The following is a 21,374-nucleotide window of genomic DNA, read 5'->3' as shown; positions in this document are numbered from 1 at the left end:
GTTAGATCGCGTAAATATAAATACTTTGTTAAACCCACCCAACACAGACAATTAGTAAGGTGTGTCACGTAAACGAAACCTGCCAATTCGTTACGAGTACAGCACAACGGTTGTGTGTTGAAGAGTAAACCCACAACATTTATAATTCGAGTACAACGTTTCGCCAGTAATTACAACTGGTATCATCAGGACGACAGCCAGTATTGTGGAGAAATCCTTGTGCTTTGGTCTTAAATCAGGGATAAATGTGATGTCGTCACTTATGAGCCAATGAGATGCGAAGGCGAGGGGGGTTAATGTATGCATATAAATTACAATGGGTAGCCATTACCGGTTGGGTTATTCATAGGGTAAGCAACATACATGATGCATGTACATTATGCATGCACACCATGCATGCACATCCTGCCATTTGTGGGTGCAAGAAATCGCAAGACCTCTTATTGTCTGCCCACAGCTAATCACCATCGACGTATGGCGACCTGTATAGGCGCGCAGTTAAACAGTGTAGTAGTACTGGATCATTCACTTCCATGCAGCACTAAGCCTCTATCCATCAGAACGGTTACAATTGTTTTTATTTCTCTCAACTTAGTTAGATTCTCAAATTAGTCTTGGCCAGGAGTAACTATTTTTGCACAGAACTTCAATATTATCAAAATCAATTGAGTGTCCTTGTTGGCATGCGTGTTCTGCCACTACCGATAGTTGTATTTGGGCATATTTAATATTATTTTGGTATTCTTTTAGTCTCATGCTGATCATTCGTCCTGTCTGACCAACTAAAGCATTTGCCACAGGAGCAATTAATCCGGTACACACCTTCTGTTGCTAGCTTCGGCTAATACATTTTTAGCACCAAACTATTAGTTTGTGTATTATATGCACAGTGCCAAATCTCACTCGGATGTTTTGTTGACCACTACACTTTTGAAGCTCTCATTTGTGCTTTCATTACTTTCCATTTGTATAACTACACAACGCCTTCCTCTGCACTCTAAACCTGTGGTTCTCAACCCATGGGTAATTCCCTCTTCCCCCCAACGAGGGGCCAGGCTTGCAGCATAGATACAGTGCAGGAGAAATTATGAATGTCTATGGGGATCATTGGGGCCGACATTAGGAAGCCACTGGAGCTATGCACTTTTAAATCTAAACTGGTTTCAGTTTGTTGTCCTTTCCCCCACCTCCTATTAGCATGGTTCGCTACATACGATGTGAAAGAATTTAAACATACATAATACATAACACACTTATACACAACATGCAACACATTCCTTACTACCGCAAAACACAATGATACACAGCACAAAATGCGCGGCCACAACAAGATATATATGTAACAACACTGCATTGACCAAAGGCGTGTGACCTCAGTGGCCTTGGTAACCTTCGTTGTGTTGTTCAGGCTGGGGGAGCACGGGGACAGTGGTCTTGACTGTGGCGCTGCCAAACCAATAAGGTTGAGAATCACTGCCCTAAAACCCTCAATCTGCCAGCTGTACGCAATACAAAACACCGCCTCGAAAAAGCTCCTTACCTGAACTCTTTAAAATACCACATTACTCTATCTCAAACTCCCATCACCCTCCAAAAGGCAGTTCATGGCAAGGTTGGAACAGCACTTTTTGTGACTGAAAATACACTAGCAGTGATACATGTGACTCCATCTGCTTGTTTCATAACCTACTGTCAATGGTTCTTTACGAACACTCGTACACTCAGATTTATCTGGAAGCAAGGTGAAGACCAGCTAGAGAGATGGTGGGATACCGTAAAAGCAAACCTCGACGATTTAGCATCAACTTAAAACAACTATGTAAATATTCTGACATGCCCCTGACTGGATATCTGTGAAAAAGAGCTTCATAGCTCATCGGATTCCTCCAGTATCAATAAATATTTGATAGAATCTGATCTAACGGCTGGGAAAAGATGAAATAACAGTTTGGTGACATCAATGCCACTGGCCAATGACCTTTTGACCTTGTCTTTACAGCAGCATAATTAAGGCACAACAACTCGCCAGACAGACCAGAACACGCAGATAAGTGTGAGGCTGACAGAAATGCCACCCCGTGACGAAACAGCACTCTGTGTTCTGGTCACGTACGTCAACCATTACAGGATGGCTCTTGAAATCTTGTCAAAAGCCGTGAATTTGTGATATCTTCACCAGCGAAACCAAGGCATCAATGCTGTTTTCCCCTGTTCGGCTGTAATCCCGGCAAGCTCAATCCATCAAGCTCAGCACTATTTCACATACCGATTTAAATATATATTGGCACAAAGTAACCTTATGTAGTAGGTTCAACCGAGTCGCAGACGTACTCTTGGAGGCAACACATTGATTTAACACAAACACACGGGGTAACTTCCCCTTAACAGAATAACAACCTATGGTGGTGACCACCAGGCGAACTACACTTATTACAACATAACTAGCTACTACGGACAGGGACAACAGCTCGGGACCAGGTCCACGTGTTGGAGACTCGGAGAACGTAGAACGTAGACGAAGGTTTCTTCAGGATGAACAACAACGCAGGCCCCTCTGGGGGACCCGGCTTATATTCTCTGTGGCGTGGCCGGCTCCGCCCTTGGCCACGACCACCTTCCAGAATCCTCGAGCAGGATCTGGACCCCGACCACGTGACCACCCCTAGGCCCCACTTGGGGCCCCTTTGTAGACTTGACCGGTCACGTGTCCTCTCGGGTCAACCAGAGTGTCACGGCCTTTAGTAACCCCTTTCCTACGGCCTGCACTCCCACACCCTATCCTGTAGGGCTGGCACTGCACGCCAAGCGTGATGCCATCCAGCGCTATCAATCAGCATTGACTGAGCCCCTCTAGGGCCGATACTACACCCACACCATCGTGGTATCCGCGATGTCAATACACCGCACGCCGTGCCTCTCTAGGGCCGGCACTACACAGTGACATCCCGCGATGTCACTACACTTATTTGGAACTTTGTACAATTTAAATTTTTGTTACCTAAGAATGTGTTCAAAATAGTTGTTCACAAAGGTTTAAAAGATCAATTATCATATATATGAACAAAACTGTATATTGAGACTTAAGATATTTAAACTGAATTGATTAAATTAAGTAAATATACAATGTCCATAATGTTATCCAGGTCAAAGATGATACGCAATGCCATTTCTGTAAGGTTTACAAATATACACGACAGCATGTACTTCCCCTGACTGCGGCACAAGCGTGTTTTGGTGACACTGATTCCGACTCTTAGTATTTTTGCACAATGTATTCTTCCATTAATCTCATTTGTGGTTTCACCAAACCTCAACCTGTTTTTTTACACAAAATAATTGGGACTTGTTAAAAAAATGTTCACTAATTTGTTTTTTTTTCTTCTATGTTTCTTTCTTTCAAGAATAGAGTAAACGTAAAATGTTGCATACCGAGCAAAGTCTCAGCTAAGTCCCCCAGGGAATATTCCAAGATGGTACGACTTGGCATATGCAGTAACTTGGCATATAACCCCCCTCGTGGGTATTGTTTGCGTGGAATTCCATGCGTATGAGAGATTTAACACTCAACAATCTTCACCTAATTGGCAGGGCACGGCAGTCGACAGACTTACCCCCCTCTGCCCTGCAAGTGGGAATTTCACAAACATATTCCCATTGGGAAGCTTTAACATTGTTTACAAAGTAAAGCTGCATTATAGGATTTGCCCTGTCAATGTTAGAATATTAAGGGGACAGCTTGTAAAAAAAAACATTTTGTTCCCACAAAAATGTGTTTACATTTTACAGCTGTAAAATGGTATTTAAATGGGACACCAAAGTTGTTTTGGAAAGAAACTTCCACTGATGATCTTCATCAGCCACTGAAGGCCTCCCAATGCAATTACCATCCCTCACAGTCCTGCAACTCAACAATCTGTTTCTCTCCTGCGCAAGAACATATTAACTAAATCCGTGACGGATGAATGAGTAACGGGTGTTATTGATTATTCATAGCTCTGCGAGTAAATTAACATTCATGGTCATTCAGCATTACTTGCTCCATGGTGACTGATGAGGGGCAATGATAGCTAAGTTAATAATTTAAGCACAGCTGGCAAATACAATGTGATCATAACACAACCTACAACTCTTATCAGACAAGAGGTCTGCATACAATCAGGGCAAAGCTGTTTCTGTGACCCAGGGCAATGCTGGTGTGTGACAGTCAACTGTTATTTCAATGACTTGCAAAGGTCATATATATCCCAGAGATTGAAGTCACATCATAACAAATCTCATGGTTTAACCAGTATTTAACGATGTTAAACAATTATTGAAGTCAAAGTCAAAACTGTATTTCTGTTCAAACGAGTGTGGGTCATTGCTCATCTCCGACGGCGGCCCCAGGACCAGAGGTGGAAATTCCAAAATCCTATGGCGAGGAATAGTATCCCCATAAAATGTCCACTTTTGGACTGTAATAAATTTCATTGACTTGGAGCACGAGATGGGTCAGGCGAACTGTTATTTTAAATTGTAATCTGTCAATAGTCCTCTAGGCATGTAGCAATGCCCCTCCCCCGTCCAAAAATTGTGACCCAAGCATCGTTATTTTTTTATTTTGTTTAAACCGTCCACATTTGCATCGTTTCTCAATGCTTCTCATGTTTAAAAGCTACCAAAATAAAGGTTGAAATTGTTCATGCCTACATGGTCATAACTCTCATGAAGATGATCCAAAATAATTAACATTTCAGTATACAGTTATGTTACAAACTGCTTTTTGTATTTAGTTTGTTGTTCTTCCCTCCCCCGCACATCCGATTCGCACGGTTGGCTACGTACGGTGCAAAGTTCAACACACATAAATACATATCCTATAGAAAAACCGAAAAAATGTATCAAAAGGGCACCCAAAAACATGGCGATTAAAAAACCAGCGCGAAGAAGACGAGCCATTTCAATTCTGGCGACGCGTTCCTCTGCCACACGTGCCCCTCGCGTGGCGAAATCCTGCAATACCCATCACGTGCCGTGTGACGTTGTCTAGATGTGCAGCTCATAATGCAACGTAATTATCGCCAAGCAAATACTTCCCAGGACAAACACCACGTCGGCAAGTTACAGAACCCACGAACGAGCGTGCGTTGTCTGACATTGTTGTGTCTCGTTTCTATAGTTTAGGTCAATGTCCTTTACTAATTTTCAAAGGGGGGGGGCACTTTCGCCAATAACACATCAGTGTGAGGACCCACCACACATTTGAAACCAGTGGGGTCTGACAGCCCGATGATGTGGGGTGTTTTCACATTTGTGTATCGTAGGGGGCCACACGTTAGGGGCCAAACGTTAGGGGCCACACTACTAAAAGCCGCAGTACTAGAGGCCACCAGGGGCCACCGGTGGCCCGCGGGCCTTGCAATGAAGATCACTGGTTTAGTTTGACTCATTCACATAAATGCCTAATCAGAATATTACTTGCATATAAATTAGGCATTACATCTGAGATCCTCATGCGTATCACTCAATGAATGCAAATTGACCATAATAATACATTTTGCTTAATCAATTTGATGCATTGTGAAATGTTAAGTCTTTTAGCCCCTCCCCAAGAAAAGCCCGAACCTCAATATTCTTTTTCAGGCAAGTCTGCATTTTTATGTCTCATTGCGGGTTTTTATCATAACACCTGACAAGCAACAATAGTTCAAGTCCCCCCTTAAATTTAACGCTGAGTGAGCACCCAGTTTCGTGGAACCTCTCTGTGCGACCAGTGCATTTAGTAGGAAATAAATATGAATCTTAAAATCGGCTGTGTCAAGGAGAATTTTACAATACCCAAGGAAAGAAATTTTCATCAGTCGCTCCAATTCATCCCAACATTAGCGCCGTCAGCCTTCTACACATGCATTATTCTTAGAAAAGCAACTGCAACGAAGTATTTGTAAATTATCCGCACTCTGTATCATTGCTTATGCTGACTGTCAAAAGGCCATGATTTAGCACATTTTACAGGGTTTTTGGTATCATGTCCTTAATAATAATGTATAGCTCTTTGTCAATGCACTGCTGGATGAAGCCATAACTGAACTGGTGTCGGTTGTTTGGCCATACTTTACCATAATGGTGAGTACGCATTGCTGAATGGAGGAGGGGTCAGCAGCGGTTCAGATATAGCTCACCGCTGACGCAGCCATAGCTGGCGATCGAACTCAGGCCTCTACGTTAGAGCGCAATGTGCAAACCGACGCGAGCATTCGACGTGTCAGAAATATGCCACTATAACGATGTCTGGCCAATCCTGTGATGGTGGGTCAAATACCCCTATGGGGTTGGGCGGGCTCTCTAAAGCTGCCTGGAGCGGGAAGCTCTCCGGGTCAGCAGTGGCGTGAGTTGAGCAAGTGCGGGGCTGCACTGTTACATCACAATAAACATTAAGGCTGAAACGACAATGGCTTACATGTGCCAGTGACATACTACATCATCCACTGGTGCTATGAAACTGCTAATTGCGACCTAGGGGCAGGCACCACCTCGTGAGCGTGTCAACTGTACTGGACATATGTGAAAAAGAGATGAATAGCTCATCGGATTCCTCCAGTATAAATACATATTCTGATTCTGTACACAAAGGCGTGGCTGCAATTTCTCATCTCTTCTTCAGCTGCCAACACATTCAAAGTGAGTCTATAGTCAACAAACGAGAGGACTGCATACAGTTGTAGCGACATCGCTGGATGTCACTGTGTGTGTGGCCAGCCTGACAAAGGCACGCCACACAATGTACTGCCCATCAAGGACGCCACCGAAGGCAGATACAGTACCGGGCCTAGCGGTGCTCGAGGAGCAACCACGGACAACTTGCGCTGGGCGCAATGCCAGCCGTAGTGGATAGGGTGCAAGGGGGGTGCCGGCTTCGGGAACGGGGTTCCACGGGACCATGGCACTCGGGTTGACCCCGGAGGACACGTGACGGTGGGTGGTCCACCCAGGGACCCCCAAAAAGGGGGCTGGGGAGGAACCATGTGTCCAGGAGGGACCCTTCTCGAGAGTTCGGCGATCGACGACGATGACCTGAGTTCCCTGCAAGTTGCTAAGAGCATTCAGGCTCACCTGCTCTTGCAACGGGACAAGGGTTTGGCGGCGTGTATCCCACCTTGTGAGGCGCGGGATCCACCTGAAGTTACAGAGCCGGCTCAAGCCTGCGCATCAACTCAAGGGGGAGGTTGGCGAAGGGACAACATGGCACGTCGGGACTACTCCCCACCGCAGCCTCGCTGCATGCTTTAACTGCGGCCTGACGGGACACAATGCATCGGGTTGCCTCGTGCCTTGACATCGCCTCCCGGGACCGCCGCCATCATCCGCCTGCCTGCTCTCCTCTCCACTGCAACCTAAGAAGAGTCGCAATGCATCACACACTCGGCCCCCGAATCCACCTCAATCATCTCGCTTCACGGGTTTCCGTTCGCATCGTGCGTCGGTGAGGGAGGTTTCGGAAGGTGACCGGGCCGACTGGCCGCTCCGACCTGGTCAGTGGTCGGAGCTGGCCCACAGAGTGGTTGCTGCGACCGCGGGTTCGTCTGTTGTTGTTGGTTCGATCGAGGGGGTCGACATCAGGATGCTCGTCGACAATGGTGCGTCGACGACCATCATTTCGGAGCTGATTTATAACATTCTGTCGTTAAGATGCCGTTCATTATGCCCCGTTGATGTTCCATGCTTCGCCGAAAACGGCGGCTCATCATTGGTAAAATTTGGCACAGGTGTGTATTGGCGATATCAAATTGACGGTACTGGTGTGTAAAATGCAGGTTAAAATCCTCATTGACCAGGGGTGCATTGAATTGCCATCGGGCCGTCGTTTGGCATTTTTACCTCCTCTCGCCCGATTGTGCACAGCCAACGCCACCGTGCAAGCGCTGGCGTCACAAACTATTCGGATTCCACCGGCGCACAAATGTTAATCCCCTTACGCTTGCACAAGCCATTAGACCGGACGGCGACGGCAGGAGGGATCCTCTTGGGACCCTCCAATAAGGCCGATAAGGGATTGACGTTAGTTGGAGGCCAGACTCTGATGTCCAACAACCAGGAACCTTTAATCCAGGTTCTCAATGCGGGGTTGGACACGTCCATCGTTCAAAAGGGCACCGTGTTAGCCCATGTGTCGACCGCACTTCGCGAGGGATGTGTTGTTGGGGGTGTGGGTATCGAGTCTAACGCGCCGCCGCGTAAGGGTCCAGATGACGGATGGTTGACATTGCTGTGTGCAGAGAGTGCCGACTTGTCCCAGTCCCAGAAGGATGAGTTGGTTGCGCTCTTACGCGAGTATGCTGATGTTTTTAGTACGGCGAAATTTGACATTGGCCGTACCACACTTTTGAGCCACCATATCGATACGGGTGACGCCGCTCCCATCCGGCAAAACCCTTACCGGCTGAGCCCTGCGGAGGAGCATGTCCAGCTAGCAGTTGATGAAATGCTAGTCGCAGACATCTCGCCATCCATCCACCAGCCCCTGGGGTGCCCCTATCGTCCTTGTTAAAAAGCATGACGGCAGCTTGCGCTTCTGTGTTGATTTCCGTAAGCTCAACAAGGTATCCGTAGCGGACGCTTATCCTCTCCCTCGGATGGACAATTCCCTGGATGCCCTAGCGGGCGCCCACTGCTTTTCAACCCTCGATCTCCTGTCCGGATAATGGCAGTTGCCACTGGACGAAGCCTCTAGGCCCAAAACAGCCTTTCGGACACCTCAGGGCCTGTTCGAGTTCAATCAGCTTCCAATGGGGCTCCACTCTGCGCCGGCTACATTCCAAAGATTGATGGAGCTGGTCCTAGCTGGACTTCAGTGGGACTCATGCTTAATTTACCTCAACAACGTGATTGTCTTCAGCCGAACGTTCAAAGAACAACTTGATCGCTTACGTGTTGCCTTTCTCAAAATGCGTGTGGCTAATCTCAAATTTAAGCCGCAGAAGTGTCACCTCCTTCAAAAATCCGTCCGGTACCTCGGGCATATTGTCAGTAAATCGGGCATTGCGACGAACCCCGACAAAACCGCGTGTTTTCGGACTTGGTCGGCCCCACGTCTGTGGGGGGGAGGTGCGGAGTTTTATAGGATTCGCTAACCTATTATCGCCGTTTTGTCACCGGGTTCGCTACCATCACAAAACCCCTCCGTGCCTTGATGGCTAAGGGTCAGAAGTTTCATTGGGGGGAGGCGGAGGAGGCCGCATTTGTTGCGCTCCGCGATGCCCTGGTGAACACCCCTCCCCTCCGCTACCCTGACTTTTCCGCGCCGTCGTCCTTGACACGGACGCGAGTAACACCGGTATCGACGCTGTCCTGTCCCAGGTTGTCGACGGGATGGAATGTTTTGTCGCATACGGCAGCAGAGTGCTGTCCCCGACCGAGCAGCAATACTGTATCACGCGCCGGGAACTCCTGGCGATCGTATTCTTTGTACAACAGTATCGCCCCTATTTGTACGGCAGACAATTCACGGTGTGCTCGGACCATGCAGTGCTACAATATGCTTTGCGTATTGAGCAACCGTCAGGCCAACTTTCGCGTTGGTTCGAGGTCCTTCAGGACTACTCCTTTACGGTTTGCTATCAGAAAGGCACCCAGCATACGAACCCCGATGCCCTGTCGCGATTGGACCCAACCGATAAGTACGCGTGTTTTTCCGGCTCCGGGCGCTGCAAAACGCCAACCGATGACTCGCTCCCGCCCCTTGCGGCGGCCGAGGTAGACGCCCCCAATAGAGCCGATGATCCTGTAGCGTGGGACGCCGTCCTTGGGCTAGCCCTCGCGGAGGGGGGGCGCCTCCAGATTGACGACGCCTCCCTGTATAGAATGTGGCGCCGCATCAGGAACACGGATGGGGGTAAGGATCGTGGTGGTGTGGCCTCTATTGTCCTGCGGGATGGCCTGCTAATGTATTGGGACGGTGGCCTGCGCCGTCACGCTATTGTTGTTCCCACTGCCCTACGGGGTAAGGTCGTTTGGGCGGTCCATGAGCGGCTGCTGCACTTGGGGGTGCACAAGACTCTTGCCACAATCCAGTTTCATTTCTTCTGGCCAGGCATGGCGGAGGACATCGCAGACTTGTTAAAGGGTTGTGTACAATGTGCACGGCGGAAAAACCCAGACAGGCACTGCTGTCCGCCATTGCAATCTATTCAAGTCTCAGGCATTAATTAATTGGTTGCTCTCGATATCCTTGGTCCATTTTCCACCTCCCCTCATGGGAATAAATATTTGTTAGTCAGCGTAGAGTACTTCTCACGCTGGCCGTTGGCCTAGCCGCTCCCCAACCAATCGGCAGTGGCCATCTCTGAAGCGTTCCTCAATGGCTACGTGACCGATCAGGGCAAAACATTTTCTTCTAAATTACTGCGGGAGGTGTGCGACTTGTTGGGAACTAAGAATGTGCGTACGTCGCCATACCACCCCCAGACTGATGGAATGGTAGAGGCTGCACAGGACTCCCGTTCCCGAAACCGGCACCCCCCTTGCACCCTATCCACTAGGGGTGGCATTGCGCCCAGCGCAGGGTGTCCCTGGTTGCTGGCAGTCCGTGCTCCTCGAGCACCGCAAGGCCCAGTACTGCATCCGCCTTCGGTGGCGTCATTGATGGCAGTATGTTGTGTGGCGTGCCTTTGCCAGGCTGGCCACACACACAGAGACATCCAGCGATGTCGCTACACAGTTATATAATAAGCACCCTTCCAGGATTCAGGAGCCGAAGAGAATATATTGTATGCAATGCTCCAGACTACACAGATGATTAAATATACAGTAGAACCTCTGGTCACGAACGCTTCTGACCACGACCAAATCGGGTTCCGACCAAAAAATTCACCAAAAAATATTTAATCTGGTCACGAACACATACTCGGGTGGCGATCAAACACGGCCGCGGCCGATTTCCCGTTCAGCGCCATTTTTGTTGTTGTTGAATTACACAAAGCGTAACATTTATTTATATAACTTTTGTTATATAAAATTCCTAGTAAGATATTAATTTTGTGAGTGTAGTCATACCCCCCCCCCCCTCATTCAAGCCGTAATTTAGAGAGCGAAAGCGCTGAGTACGTAAATCGCTAACATAAGAACCAGTTAATCTCTTCTCGCATCATGCATACGATGATGCGGTGAAACGATATTACGGTGAATGCTTCCAAAAACAATACTGTACCCAAATATTACTGTTAACTTACTTTCAATAGAAACACGAATTGCTCATACGAATATTCTCTCCCTCAGAATCGACCAACTGCTGTAGCAGAGGAAACAATCATCTAAACCTTGACGTGGCAATGTTAGTTTTCTCTGTTGTTAAAGGTTTTCTCAGTGTTATTCAATGTTTTTACATTTAGTTTACTATTACACTGTGAATTCTATGGCATAATTAACTATTTTTGTGCTTAAAAATCTTTAAAAAACAATATTTATATACAATTCGTAGGAGTCTGGAACGAATTAATCGTATTTACATACAATCCAATGGGGAAATTAGGTTCGAGTCACGACCAAATCGGGTTGCGACCAAAGTGATGGAACGAATTATGGTCGTGACCAGAGGTTCTACTGTACATGTATGCCAAAGGCAAACAGCCAAATCCTTATACAAACATCCCAAACAATGTTATATGATAAGGATCTCCATCAAATTAAATGTTTGCCAGTGGTCTATTACCTTGTTTTAATGAGCCGATTCCATGAAATCAATATTGCTCACAAATTATAGGGGGGGGGGGGGGGCAAAGTACAATAGATTTAGTTAGTGTTCACAACCTTAAGTCCAACAACCCCAGCTCTGCATTAACAATTGCATTCATGCCCCTTTTTCATCCTTACTTTTGTTTCTCTTGCCTTCCCTTCCCCTTATATAAAAAGACCATGCTCCCACTCACAACCCTACACAGCATGTGGGGTGGGTGACTGCCTATTCTTGTCCCTCTTCCCTCCAACCCAGGTAAGGCCTCACTGACCTCTACAGCTCTTTTTCAGAAGCGAAAAGCTACCACAAATGATAGCTCCACGAAGCTGCTTCTTTTCATGTGGAAATGTTTCACAGCCAAAAACTCTAAACCGGAGGACCCGAAGACAAATTCCCACGACCACGGGGAGAACATGCACACTCCAAATATACAAGCGTTAGGGTCGGGATCTAACCCACAACCTCTTGTATACTAAGCGAGTTGTTAACATCTACCACCGTGGCACCCGCGGTGGTGAGATGTTAACTCGCCTCCGGTATTTTGGGGCTTCAGCCCCATGGAATTTCTGTACCACCCCTCCCCCTTCCCTTGTTATTGTTTGCACTTTGCACCAGGCTCTTGTATTAAATATAAACTATTTATGGCATTAACCCCCCCCCCCCCATATGCTCACAGTGATGACATCACCTTTACCCCCCTGTCTATTTAGGACCTAAAGAGGACGAATTCTCCACAATTCTGGCCGTCACCTAAAGAAGCTGGTTATAATTACCAGCAGAAACGTCGTGATCAAATTGCAAATGTTGTGGGTTTACTCTCCCACACACTACCGGTGTACTGAACTAGTAACTAATTGGCACGTGTTGTTTACGTGACAAACCTTACTAATTGGCCGTGTCGGGTGGTGGTAGATATAACGACACATTTATATTTAAGCGATCTAACCCATAAAAAAACCCTAATATTGTGGCTAATATTGGTCGTGTTAAACAAAAAAAACATTGTGTTCATGCCAAATGCTGTTTTGTGAATACATTTGAGGGATATAACAGGGGCAGATCGCTGTGTTCCCATGTGATGATTATGTCCGGAGAATGTGCCCACCCACACATTTAAAACAACACTCGAAAGCGACCGTGAGGGCAAGGCTCCTCTCTAGGCGACGACACATAAAAACATAACGGCTCAAACTACTTAAACAAGAGGGGCCTGACCAGTGCCACAGCAGGGTGAAATGCACATTGCAGAGAAATATTTCTGCAGGAACCATCAATTTCAGAGGCACAGAGATGGTGAGCTGCCGCCACTGCCGTGATCTTAAAATGCAAGCTCTCCCCTGCCAAAGGTGACGGACGCCTCCGAGCCATCCAGAGTGGCAGAAGTTCCTCCTAGGTGCACTCCATAGACACTGGATCGCACAGTGCATATTAAGAAGGGGCACTAATTAACTACAGACCGGCGTGTGCGCGAATAAATAACCCGGTGGTCGGCACGCTGGACTCCCGAGCTAGTTTATCCGTGGCCTTGTGCAATTCCCCAGCAATGTGGTAACGATGCAGAGCATTACCAACGTGCACCACATGCTGTAAAGAGGATGTTAAGAATTAAAAAGATTTTGCAAGAGTGACACACCAATGCACGCCAGACACACAGCATACACCCTAAATTGGAGAACTTACCTACGACTGAACAATTTGTGGCAAACAAGTTTGGAAAATTACTCTCCAGCCAGAAATGTTCATATCGGAAAATGGAGAACTGTGGCAACCCCTCAGGTCCTTTGTTTAAATCAGGAACCTCTATATCACGAGTAAAAATCCACACGTTAATGAAGGCATCCCCCAAGCCGTCCACGATCTAACGATCCACCTAGCAGCCGCACAACGAGTCGATTTCATCACTCCATCTCTGCGGGTGCGTTTGGATGCCACTCCCTGTCGTTATCGCCCACTGGCCATCATCCCTTTCTTTCTAGCGACGTGTCCTGCCCAAGCCCGATTCTTTTTAAATGGGCAAATTTGCTCTTAAATCTTGTATTCCTCTTTTTGTCAACAACTATGTGGAACTCACCCTGGCCACAAGTAACATGCACAAAAACCATCAGCTAAAAAACTAGGACAGCCATGTACATTTCCAAAGGGCTGAACTTGCATAATGCATTTGGCCGATATGTACTGAGAAAACCACTTTACCCTCTGCATGTCTAATTAGTGTGCGGCGTTATGGACGTGCAAAGATGAATGCTTGAAGGGCATCAGTCAAACATTTCTTTTACTTTGAGGTTGTTTAATAGCACGATATACAACTTGGAAACTATCAAGCATTCCGTGTCTGGATGCTGACAACAAGACATCTGGTATAAATAAAAACGAAAAACACTGGACGGATGTTCTGGTGAGTTATTCGTTATTATCCGTGTCCCTTTAAAAAAAGATAAAGCCCGTTGAGATCCTCAACATGGTTCTAATCCAATAAGAAAACTCCACGATAGAATACGATACAACACAATTAGAAATAAAATTATAAAACGGTCACTAATTTGTACAATATATGTATGCTCAGATATGATGCCTCTTTGTTGAGTTGTGATGGTTCACCCTTGGCCACACTGCAAATTGGAGAAAAATTACTGAACGTGAATTGATGTTATCAACAGTATAACTACGTATAAAATCTTAAATTCCGTGTAATCTATCCAGTAGGTCCTGTTGCACACAACCCAACTCACGAAACGTTGCAACTTCAAATCCTGATCGTGGATCTATGAAGTGCGTCACCCATTTAGGGTTGTGGCCGCATTGCAAAAGACAAGTGGTTGTTACGGTACTGTGGAAAATCTGGAATATGCACCACTGGCTCCAGATAATTAATCAAAGTGGGCACTGACCGCACTCGTTTGAGAATGTGGGCCCCTCCGATTCATGCGGTTGGCTACGTACGGTGTGAAAGAAGTTCAACATTCAAACATACATTATGCTTGTTCACCCAGGAAAGCCTCAGTATCATGACTCTTTTTCAGGAGGTTCCTGATAAGTTATCGCAGTAGCGGACAGTTACTGCTATGTATAATCCCAATTAAGTAATTTGCAGGTTATTTTTTATTTGGAAAATTTGGACCATGACGTCCATAGTACAATGGCCTACTCTTGCGAGTAACATGACGTGATTTTTAAAGTCCATTGTGAAGCAGACGGTGCTTATGGTTATGGTTAATAAACCCGAGATATAAACGCAACATATTCGTCAATAACACTGCCACATTAATGGAGAGGCTAGAAAGACAGTGGACAAGAGTTGATGACTGCACTATATACCATGTGTCCTTACAAGAATGACATCTTTAAAATGTTTCCTGAGAAACGTTTTTTAAATTGGAATATAAATAGCACCTATGAGCAGCTTTTGAGCAAGGACCTTAAAAAGCAAAGCAAGTATTACTAAATAATCGAATCTGTATTAAAAGTAAAATTATAACATCTTGCTGGCACATTGCATTGTGGGTAGAACTGTTGTCGTCCGGTCAATGTATAATCCACTTAGTGATGCATTCCTGGGTCCAAGTTCAATAACATTAGAGAAGCTCTCAAGAAATTAAAGGATCAAAAGGACTTGCAACTGTTTTAAATGCGTGAGCCTTGCACAAGGGTTCGAGCAATTTAAGGGGTGAAATGGGAAAAAAATGTTATACTGTATTTGGGTGTCTTTTTTAGCCTCTGCTGTCCAATTTTACGGACGAATCAAATGTGTTCTATAAACAAATGTGTGGTGAAGTTTACGCCATGTGTGAACGAACCTAAAAAGGTATGAAAGGCGTTTAGGTCCAGCACTCAATCGTAAAGCGATGTTTAAGTGAAGGTGTGGCGTTCAGTTGGTCCTGCCGGCTGAACAGGATTTCGTTTGAATACGAGGGGACGAAGGCCTTCTGTCATGTTTGCTGTTGTTCTCATCCCCATCAGAAAGCAAGACAAGGCCACGTACCGACCACGCGGTAAATATATTCACTTGTGATGAAAAATAAGAATAGGCTTTTACCCTTTTCTGGCACTAAAACAGGTGTTAAGATGTTCGTGATGTTCATATTATCATGCTCTTATATACAGTATGATCAGAACATGTTAGTTTGCATGTTTTGTCACACGTATGTGTGGTGAATGCATACTCGATGCCTTGCAAAAGGTATCTATTTGGCGTTTGAACATCTAAACACCTCCTGTTTTATTGCCAGAAAGTGTAAAAATATTCTTATTTTTCATCATTTTGGATTCCGGCAAAAAGGTCCCATAGCTATATTCACTTGTGGCAGTGTGACCGTGACAGCACAATCCCGACTCAAACTTTTGAGAATGCTTATACCCTAAAAGCAGCCTCAAGCATGCAAGAGGTATTGATTACATTTCATAGTTCAGTAACTATAGGTTTGCTTCGACCTTGGTAAATTGTGGCTGTAATACTGTCAAAGCTGTGACCTGCTCGGGCAAATTACGTCATGGTCCGTAAAGGTCACCACTCTGCAGGCAGCAGCGCTGCTTAACAATGCCCCCGAGAAATTACCGTGTTGAGATGAGGTTTGCTTCTCAAAAAATCATGTACAGACATGTACACCGAATACCAGACTATGCAGCTGCCTCCTAGAGACATAAATAACCGCCTGCGAATGTTTCTGATAAGACTCCTTGGTATAATCAGTAACAAGAGGCAGCATGTTACACCAACAGCGCTTCCCGCTCACCTGTGCATTTTGCTGCAAGATTTCAAGGCTCATCATTAGCTATCAATCTTGTTCTCACACTTCCTCTCGGGGTTCCTTCTTTGTAACCTCCTCGTCAATCTGTGCACGATGGGAAGTCGCTCCTTCAAAATGTGAAATGGCCAAAAGCCAAGGACCATGTTGTCCATTGCATGTGTTTTTGATTACATCTGGCTTTATACCCTGCCAACAGTATTGTTTTTGTTTCTGCTTATTCTAAACCTCACATAGACTTTAAAAGTAAACGCGTCGGGTCTTACGGCATATTTGTGTTTACGTATAACAGAGTGCAGTGTATTAGGTATCTGAGTTATAGGTGAAGGGGAAAAATCGGATACGTGAAGATCTGGAAAAAAATAAGTCACAAATACTTGCACAGGGCACGGATGGTTCATTGGTCAGGGTGGACATGTGACGTTTGGATATGCGACGTCCGGCTGTATACTGAAAGTACAACTCAGTATAAAATGGCAATACTCGTCGCAAATTCAGGCAATTAATTAATAGGTTTTACCCGTACAGATTTTAATTGCTACATTTCCACTGCCATATTCTACCGATGAAAGTACAGAGGGATTGCGAACCCCATTCTCCTTCAAGTTTCTTCAACACGCCAAAAGTACAACATAATAATAAAAACGTCACCGCAGTTGGGCGAGAACTGGTACGCAGCTAAGGGCGATCCATGGACAGCATCAACACAGCAAGAGGACATCCGAAACAGATGAGCCACATGGGCCGGGGCGATGGGAGTGGAGGCAAGGGCCAGATGGACTGGGCAGGGACAGAGAGAAGGACGAACGATTGAGGCCGGGAAGGGAGAGGAAGTCACAAAAGGGAGGGTCCATATGAAGAGACCACACGGATTAGTGGGGTCCATCAACAAGACTCGTCATGAAAAGGAAAGGTAACGTTTGAGTTTACACGTGCCAGCTTAACACACGCAAGGAGCATAATGACCACGAACGCGGGCGGGGGGGTGGAGAGAATGTACCCACCCCATAGGAGTGGGGTCCTCGGGAATTGAGTTTAGTGTTTAGTTTATCGTCCTTCCCATACCCGCACCTCCGATAAGCACGGTTGGCTACGTACGGTGCGAAAGAGGTTCAATATACAGCATAGCGAGAGGGGACCGAGGAGTCTTAGATGAGAGAGGCGCCCTGGGGGGGGGGGGGGGGGGTATGAGCCCGGAGGAGATTGTGTACCCAGGGGTGATTAGGGGCCCCCAATGAGAGGGGACCACTGCGGAGAAAGGGGATACGGGGGGGGGGAGAAAGGGGACCCGAGGGGGGGGAGAGAAAGGGGATACGGGGGGGGGGAGAAAGGGGATACGGGGGGGGAGAGGGATCCCATGGGCGAGCAGTCACCCCAAGACAAAATCCATGGGGGAAAAAGAACCGACGCATAAAGAACGACGACCGTCTTGCGCCCTGGCCCCATGACCCGTGCTGTCCCCCCCCACCACCCCCGGCACTCACCGAGTGGTCGATGCCCCACATGAGGACGCTGAAGAGCGGCTCGCTGGCCCTGAACAGCTTCACCTTCTGGGCCACGAAGTGCTTCTTCTTCGTCTTGGTTTTGCTGGCGCCGATGCTGATGGGCACGCTCACCGCGGCGCTGTTGTTCGCTGCCATCTCTGCCGCTGGTGCCGTTACTGCTGCTGCTGTTACTGCTGCTGCTGCTGTTACTGCTGCCGGTTCGTCTGCCACCGTCGCTGCAGCTGAATGCGATGCTGCTGCTGCTGCTGCTGACGTCGTTTTACTTGGTTGCGCCCTTGCTACCGTCGTCTGCAGCCTCTCGCTCTCTCGCTCTGTCCGCCTCGCTCCCACCGTCAACGGCGCCTGCTTCTCTCCGCCGTCACTCTGACGTGGCCGCTTGGTGACTCTCTCTCGTCTCGTCTGCCTCTCTCGGCCGAGACACACCGCCGCCTCCGCTGCTGCTGTCGCGTTCTGCTTCTCTCTCTGTGTGTGTGTGCTGCTGCTGTCCGCTACTCTCCTCCCACCCCCACCCCACCACCACCACCGCGCCAGCCGCCGCCTCCTCCTCCTCCCTCGTCACCGTGCAAACAGCGACGCGCACCGGGCTCAGTCGGAGTTTGGCTTCTCCCACGGACTGTGGCGGTGGTGGCCACGTCCACTCCCGCCAGAGCCGATTGCCACCGCCAGTGAACTGCTTGCTGCTGTTGTTGTTGTCGTCTACGTGCGGTGGCGGCTTGCGAGAGCGCGAATCGTAACGTCGCGGTTATGAGAATGCATGCGGCTGGAGGAGTAAGTAGGGCGGGCGGCTGGAGTCGGACGCCGTGTCTACTTTGTCGCTGTGTTTATCGCCGTCGCTGTCTCTCTCCCGTGTGTCTCTCTCCCGTGTGTCGCTGTCTCTCTCCCGTGTGTCTCTCTCGTGTGTCGCTGTCTCTCTCCCGTGTGTCTCTCTCGTGTGTCGCTGTCTCTCTCCCGTGTGTCTCTCTCGTGTGTCGCTGTCTCCCTCCCGTGTGTGTGTCGCTGCGGTTATTGATGTCTCTTTCTAGTGTTTGTGTCTCGTGTGTGTCGCTGTATCTCTCCAGTATTTGCGTCGCTGTGTTTGTCTCTCGCTAGAGTTTGTCTCTCTCCGCTGTCTCTCTCTCTCTGCTGTCTCTCTCTACAGAGTTTGTCTCTCTCCGCTGTCTCTCTCTCTGCTGTCTCTCTCCGCTGTCCCTCTCTCTGCTGTCTCTCTCTACAGAGTTTGTCTCTCTCCGCTGTCTCTCTCTCTGCCGTCTCTCTCTACAGAGTTTGTCTCTCTACAGAGTTTGTCTCTCTACAGAGTTTGTCTCTCTACAGAGTTTGTCTCTCTCCGCTGTCTCTCTCTCTGCTCTCTCTCTCTCTGCTGTCTCTCTACAGAGTTTGTCTCTCTACAGAGTTTGTCTCTCTCCGCTGTCTCTCTCTGCTCTCTCTCTCTCTCTGCTGTCTCTCTACAGAGTTTGTCTCTCTACAGAGTTTGTCTCTCTACAGAGTGTGTCTCTCTACAGAGTGTGTCTCTCTACAGAGTGTGTCTCTCTACAGAGTGTGTCTCTCTACAGAGTTTGTCTCTCTACAGAGTTTGTCTCTCTACAGAGTGTGTCTCTCTACAGAGTGTGTCTCTCTACAGAGTTTGTCTCTCTACAGAGTGTGTCTCTCTACAGAGTGTGTCTCTCTACAGAGTGTGTCTCTCTACAGAGTTTGTCTCTCTACAGAGTGTGTCTCTCTACAGAGTGTGTCTCTCTACAGAGTGTGTCTCTCTACAGAGTGTCTCTCTCCGCTGTCTCTCTCTCTGCTCTCTCTCTCTGCTGTCTCTCTACAGAGTTTGTCTCTCTACAGAGTGTGTCTCTCTACAGAGTGTGTCTCTCTACAGAGTGTGTCTCTCTACAGAGTGTGTCTCTCTACAGAGTGTGTCTCTCTACAGAGTTTGTCTCTCTACAGAGTGTGTCTCTCTACAGAGTGTGTCTCTCTACAGAGTTTGTCTCTCTACAGAGTGTGTCTCTCTACAGAGTGTGTCTCTCTACAGAGTGTGTCTCTCTACAGAGTGTGTCTCTCTACAGAGTGTGTCTCTCTACAGAGTGTGTCTCTCTCTCTGCTCTCTCTCTCTGCTGTCTCTCTACAGAGTGTGTCTCTCTACAGAGTGTGTCTCTCTACAGAGTGTGTCTCTCTACAGAGTGTGTCTCTCTACAGAGTGTGTCTCTCTACAGAGTGTGTCTCTCTACAGAGTGTGTCTCTCTACAGAGTGTCTCTCTCCGCTGTCTCTCTCTCTGCTCTCTCTCTCTGCTGTCTCTCTACAGAGTTTGTCTCTCTACAGAGTGTGTCTCTCTACAGAGTGTGTCTCTCTACAGAGTGTGTCTCTCTACAGAGTGTGTCTCTCTACAGAGTGTGTCTCTCTCTCTGCTCTCTCTCTCTGCTGTCTCTCTACAGAGTGTGTCTCTCTACAGAGTGTGTCTCTCTACAGAGTGTGTCTCTCTACAGAGTGTGTCTCTCTACAGAGTGTGTCTCTCTACAGAGTGTGTCTCTCTCTCTCCGCTGTCTCTCTCTCTCTGCTGTCTCTCTACAGAGTGTGTCTCTCTACAGAGTGTGTCTCTCTACAGAGTGTGTCTCTCTACAGAGTGTGTCTCTCTACAGAGTGTGTCTCTCTACAGAGTGTGTCTCTCTACAGAGTGTGTCTCTCTACAGAGTGTGTCTCTCTACAGAGTGTGTCTCTCTACACTGTCTCTCTCTCTGCTCTCTCTCTCTGCTGTCTCTCTACAGAGTGTGTCTCTCTACAGAGTGTGTCTCTCTACAGAGTGTGTCTCTCTACGCTGTTTGCCTCGCGAGGTTGTCGACGTTAGCGAAGCGCGGAGCCGCTAAGCGGAGCCGCCATCGCGCCTAGCGGGGACCGGAAGTGACGGCTACGGGTCGCGAGTTGCGCGCTCCAACGAAAAATGCGTTTCGTAAATGCGGCTCACGCAGCCTTGCCAGTGACCTGAGGGTTTACCTCCAGATTGCAGGGCTGGTACTCTACCACCTCTGGTTGGGGGGGGGGTATTTCGTTAATTAATTTTGTTATTTGTCATAAAAAAAGAACGGAATCTTGAAATTGAGCGGTTTCCGATGGGTACGTCTTGAAATGTAAGAAGTTGAACCAAGTCGTCAACTATTTATGTGTGTTTTTTGCGGAACAATACACATTTTTGTAGTAGTTAGCGTCTGATCATAGATACAAATTATAAAAAAAAAATCATATCAGGTTCATTATTATATTTATTGAAAACGTTTGCCTGGCGAAGACAGGCTTTCTGAACTAGTGAGCGAATAATCACGTATGAATCTATCAATAAAAAAATAACCAACGAACAAAATCGTTTACTCGGTATGGTAACCTATAACCATGTAAGAGACTTCTCTAAACTCATTGACCTCAAGCAAAGTGGTGACCCCAAG

At 47.4% G+C, this 21,374-nt stretch overlaps 1 protein-coding gene across 4 annotated transcripts in view; it reads right to left on the bottom strand.

Annotated features, from left to right (window-relative positions):
• LOC133355754 (phosphatidylinositol 5-phosphate 4-kinase type-2 alpha-like) overlaps positions 1-19,353 on the bottom strand; it is a 225,429-nt gene extending 206,076 nt beyond the window's left edge. For 2 of the 4 annotated variants that reach the window (XM_061573080.1, XM_061573089.1), the window contains exon 1: positions 17,937-19,353. In XM_061573080.1, coding sequence (XP_061429064.1) covers positions 17,937-18,092 — 156 coding nt within the window. In that variant the 5' untranslated portion in view covers positions 18,093-19,353. The remainder of the gene's footprint in view (positions 1-17,936) is intronic. The other 2 variants (XM_061573097.1, XM_061573107.1) reach the window with 1 other exon arrangement.
• Positions 19,354-21,374: the final 2,021 nt, after the last annotated feature.

The sequence above is a fragment of the Lethenteron reissneri genome, chromosome 7 (genome assembly GCF_015708825.2).
Source record: "Lethenteron reissneri isolate LAM-NWPU_2019-01 chromosome 7, ASM1570882v1, whole genome shotgun sequence".
Lineage (NCBI taxonomy): Eukaryota > Metazoa > Chordata > Hyperoartia > Petromyzontiformes > Petromyzontidae > Lethenteron > Lethenteron reissneri.
This window is presented reverse-complemented; position numbering and strand designations above follow the sequence as displayed.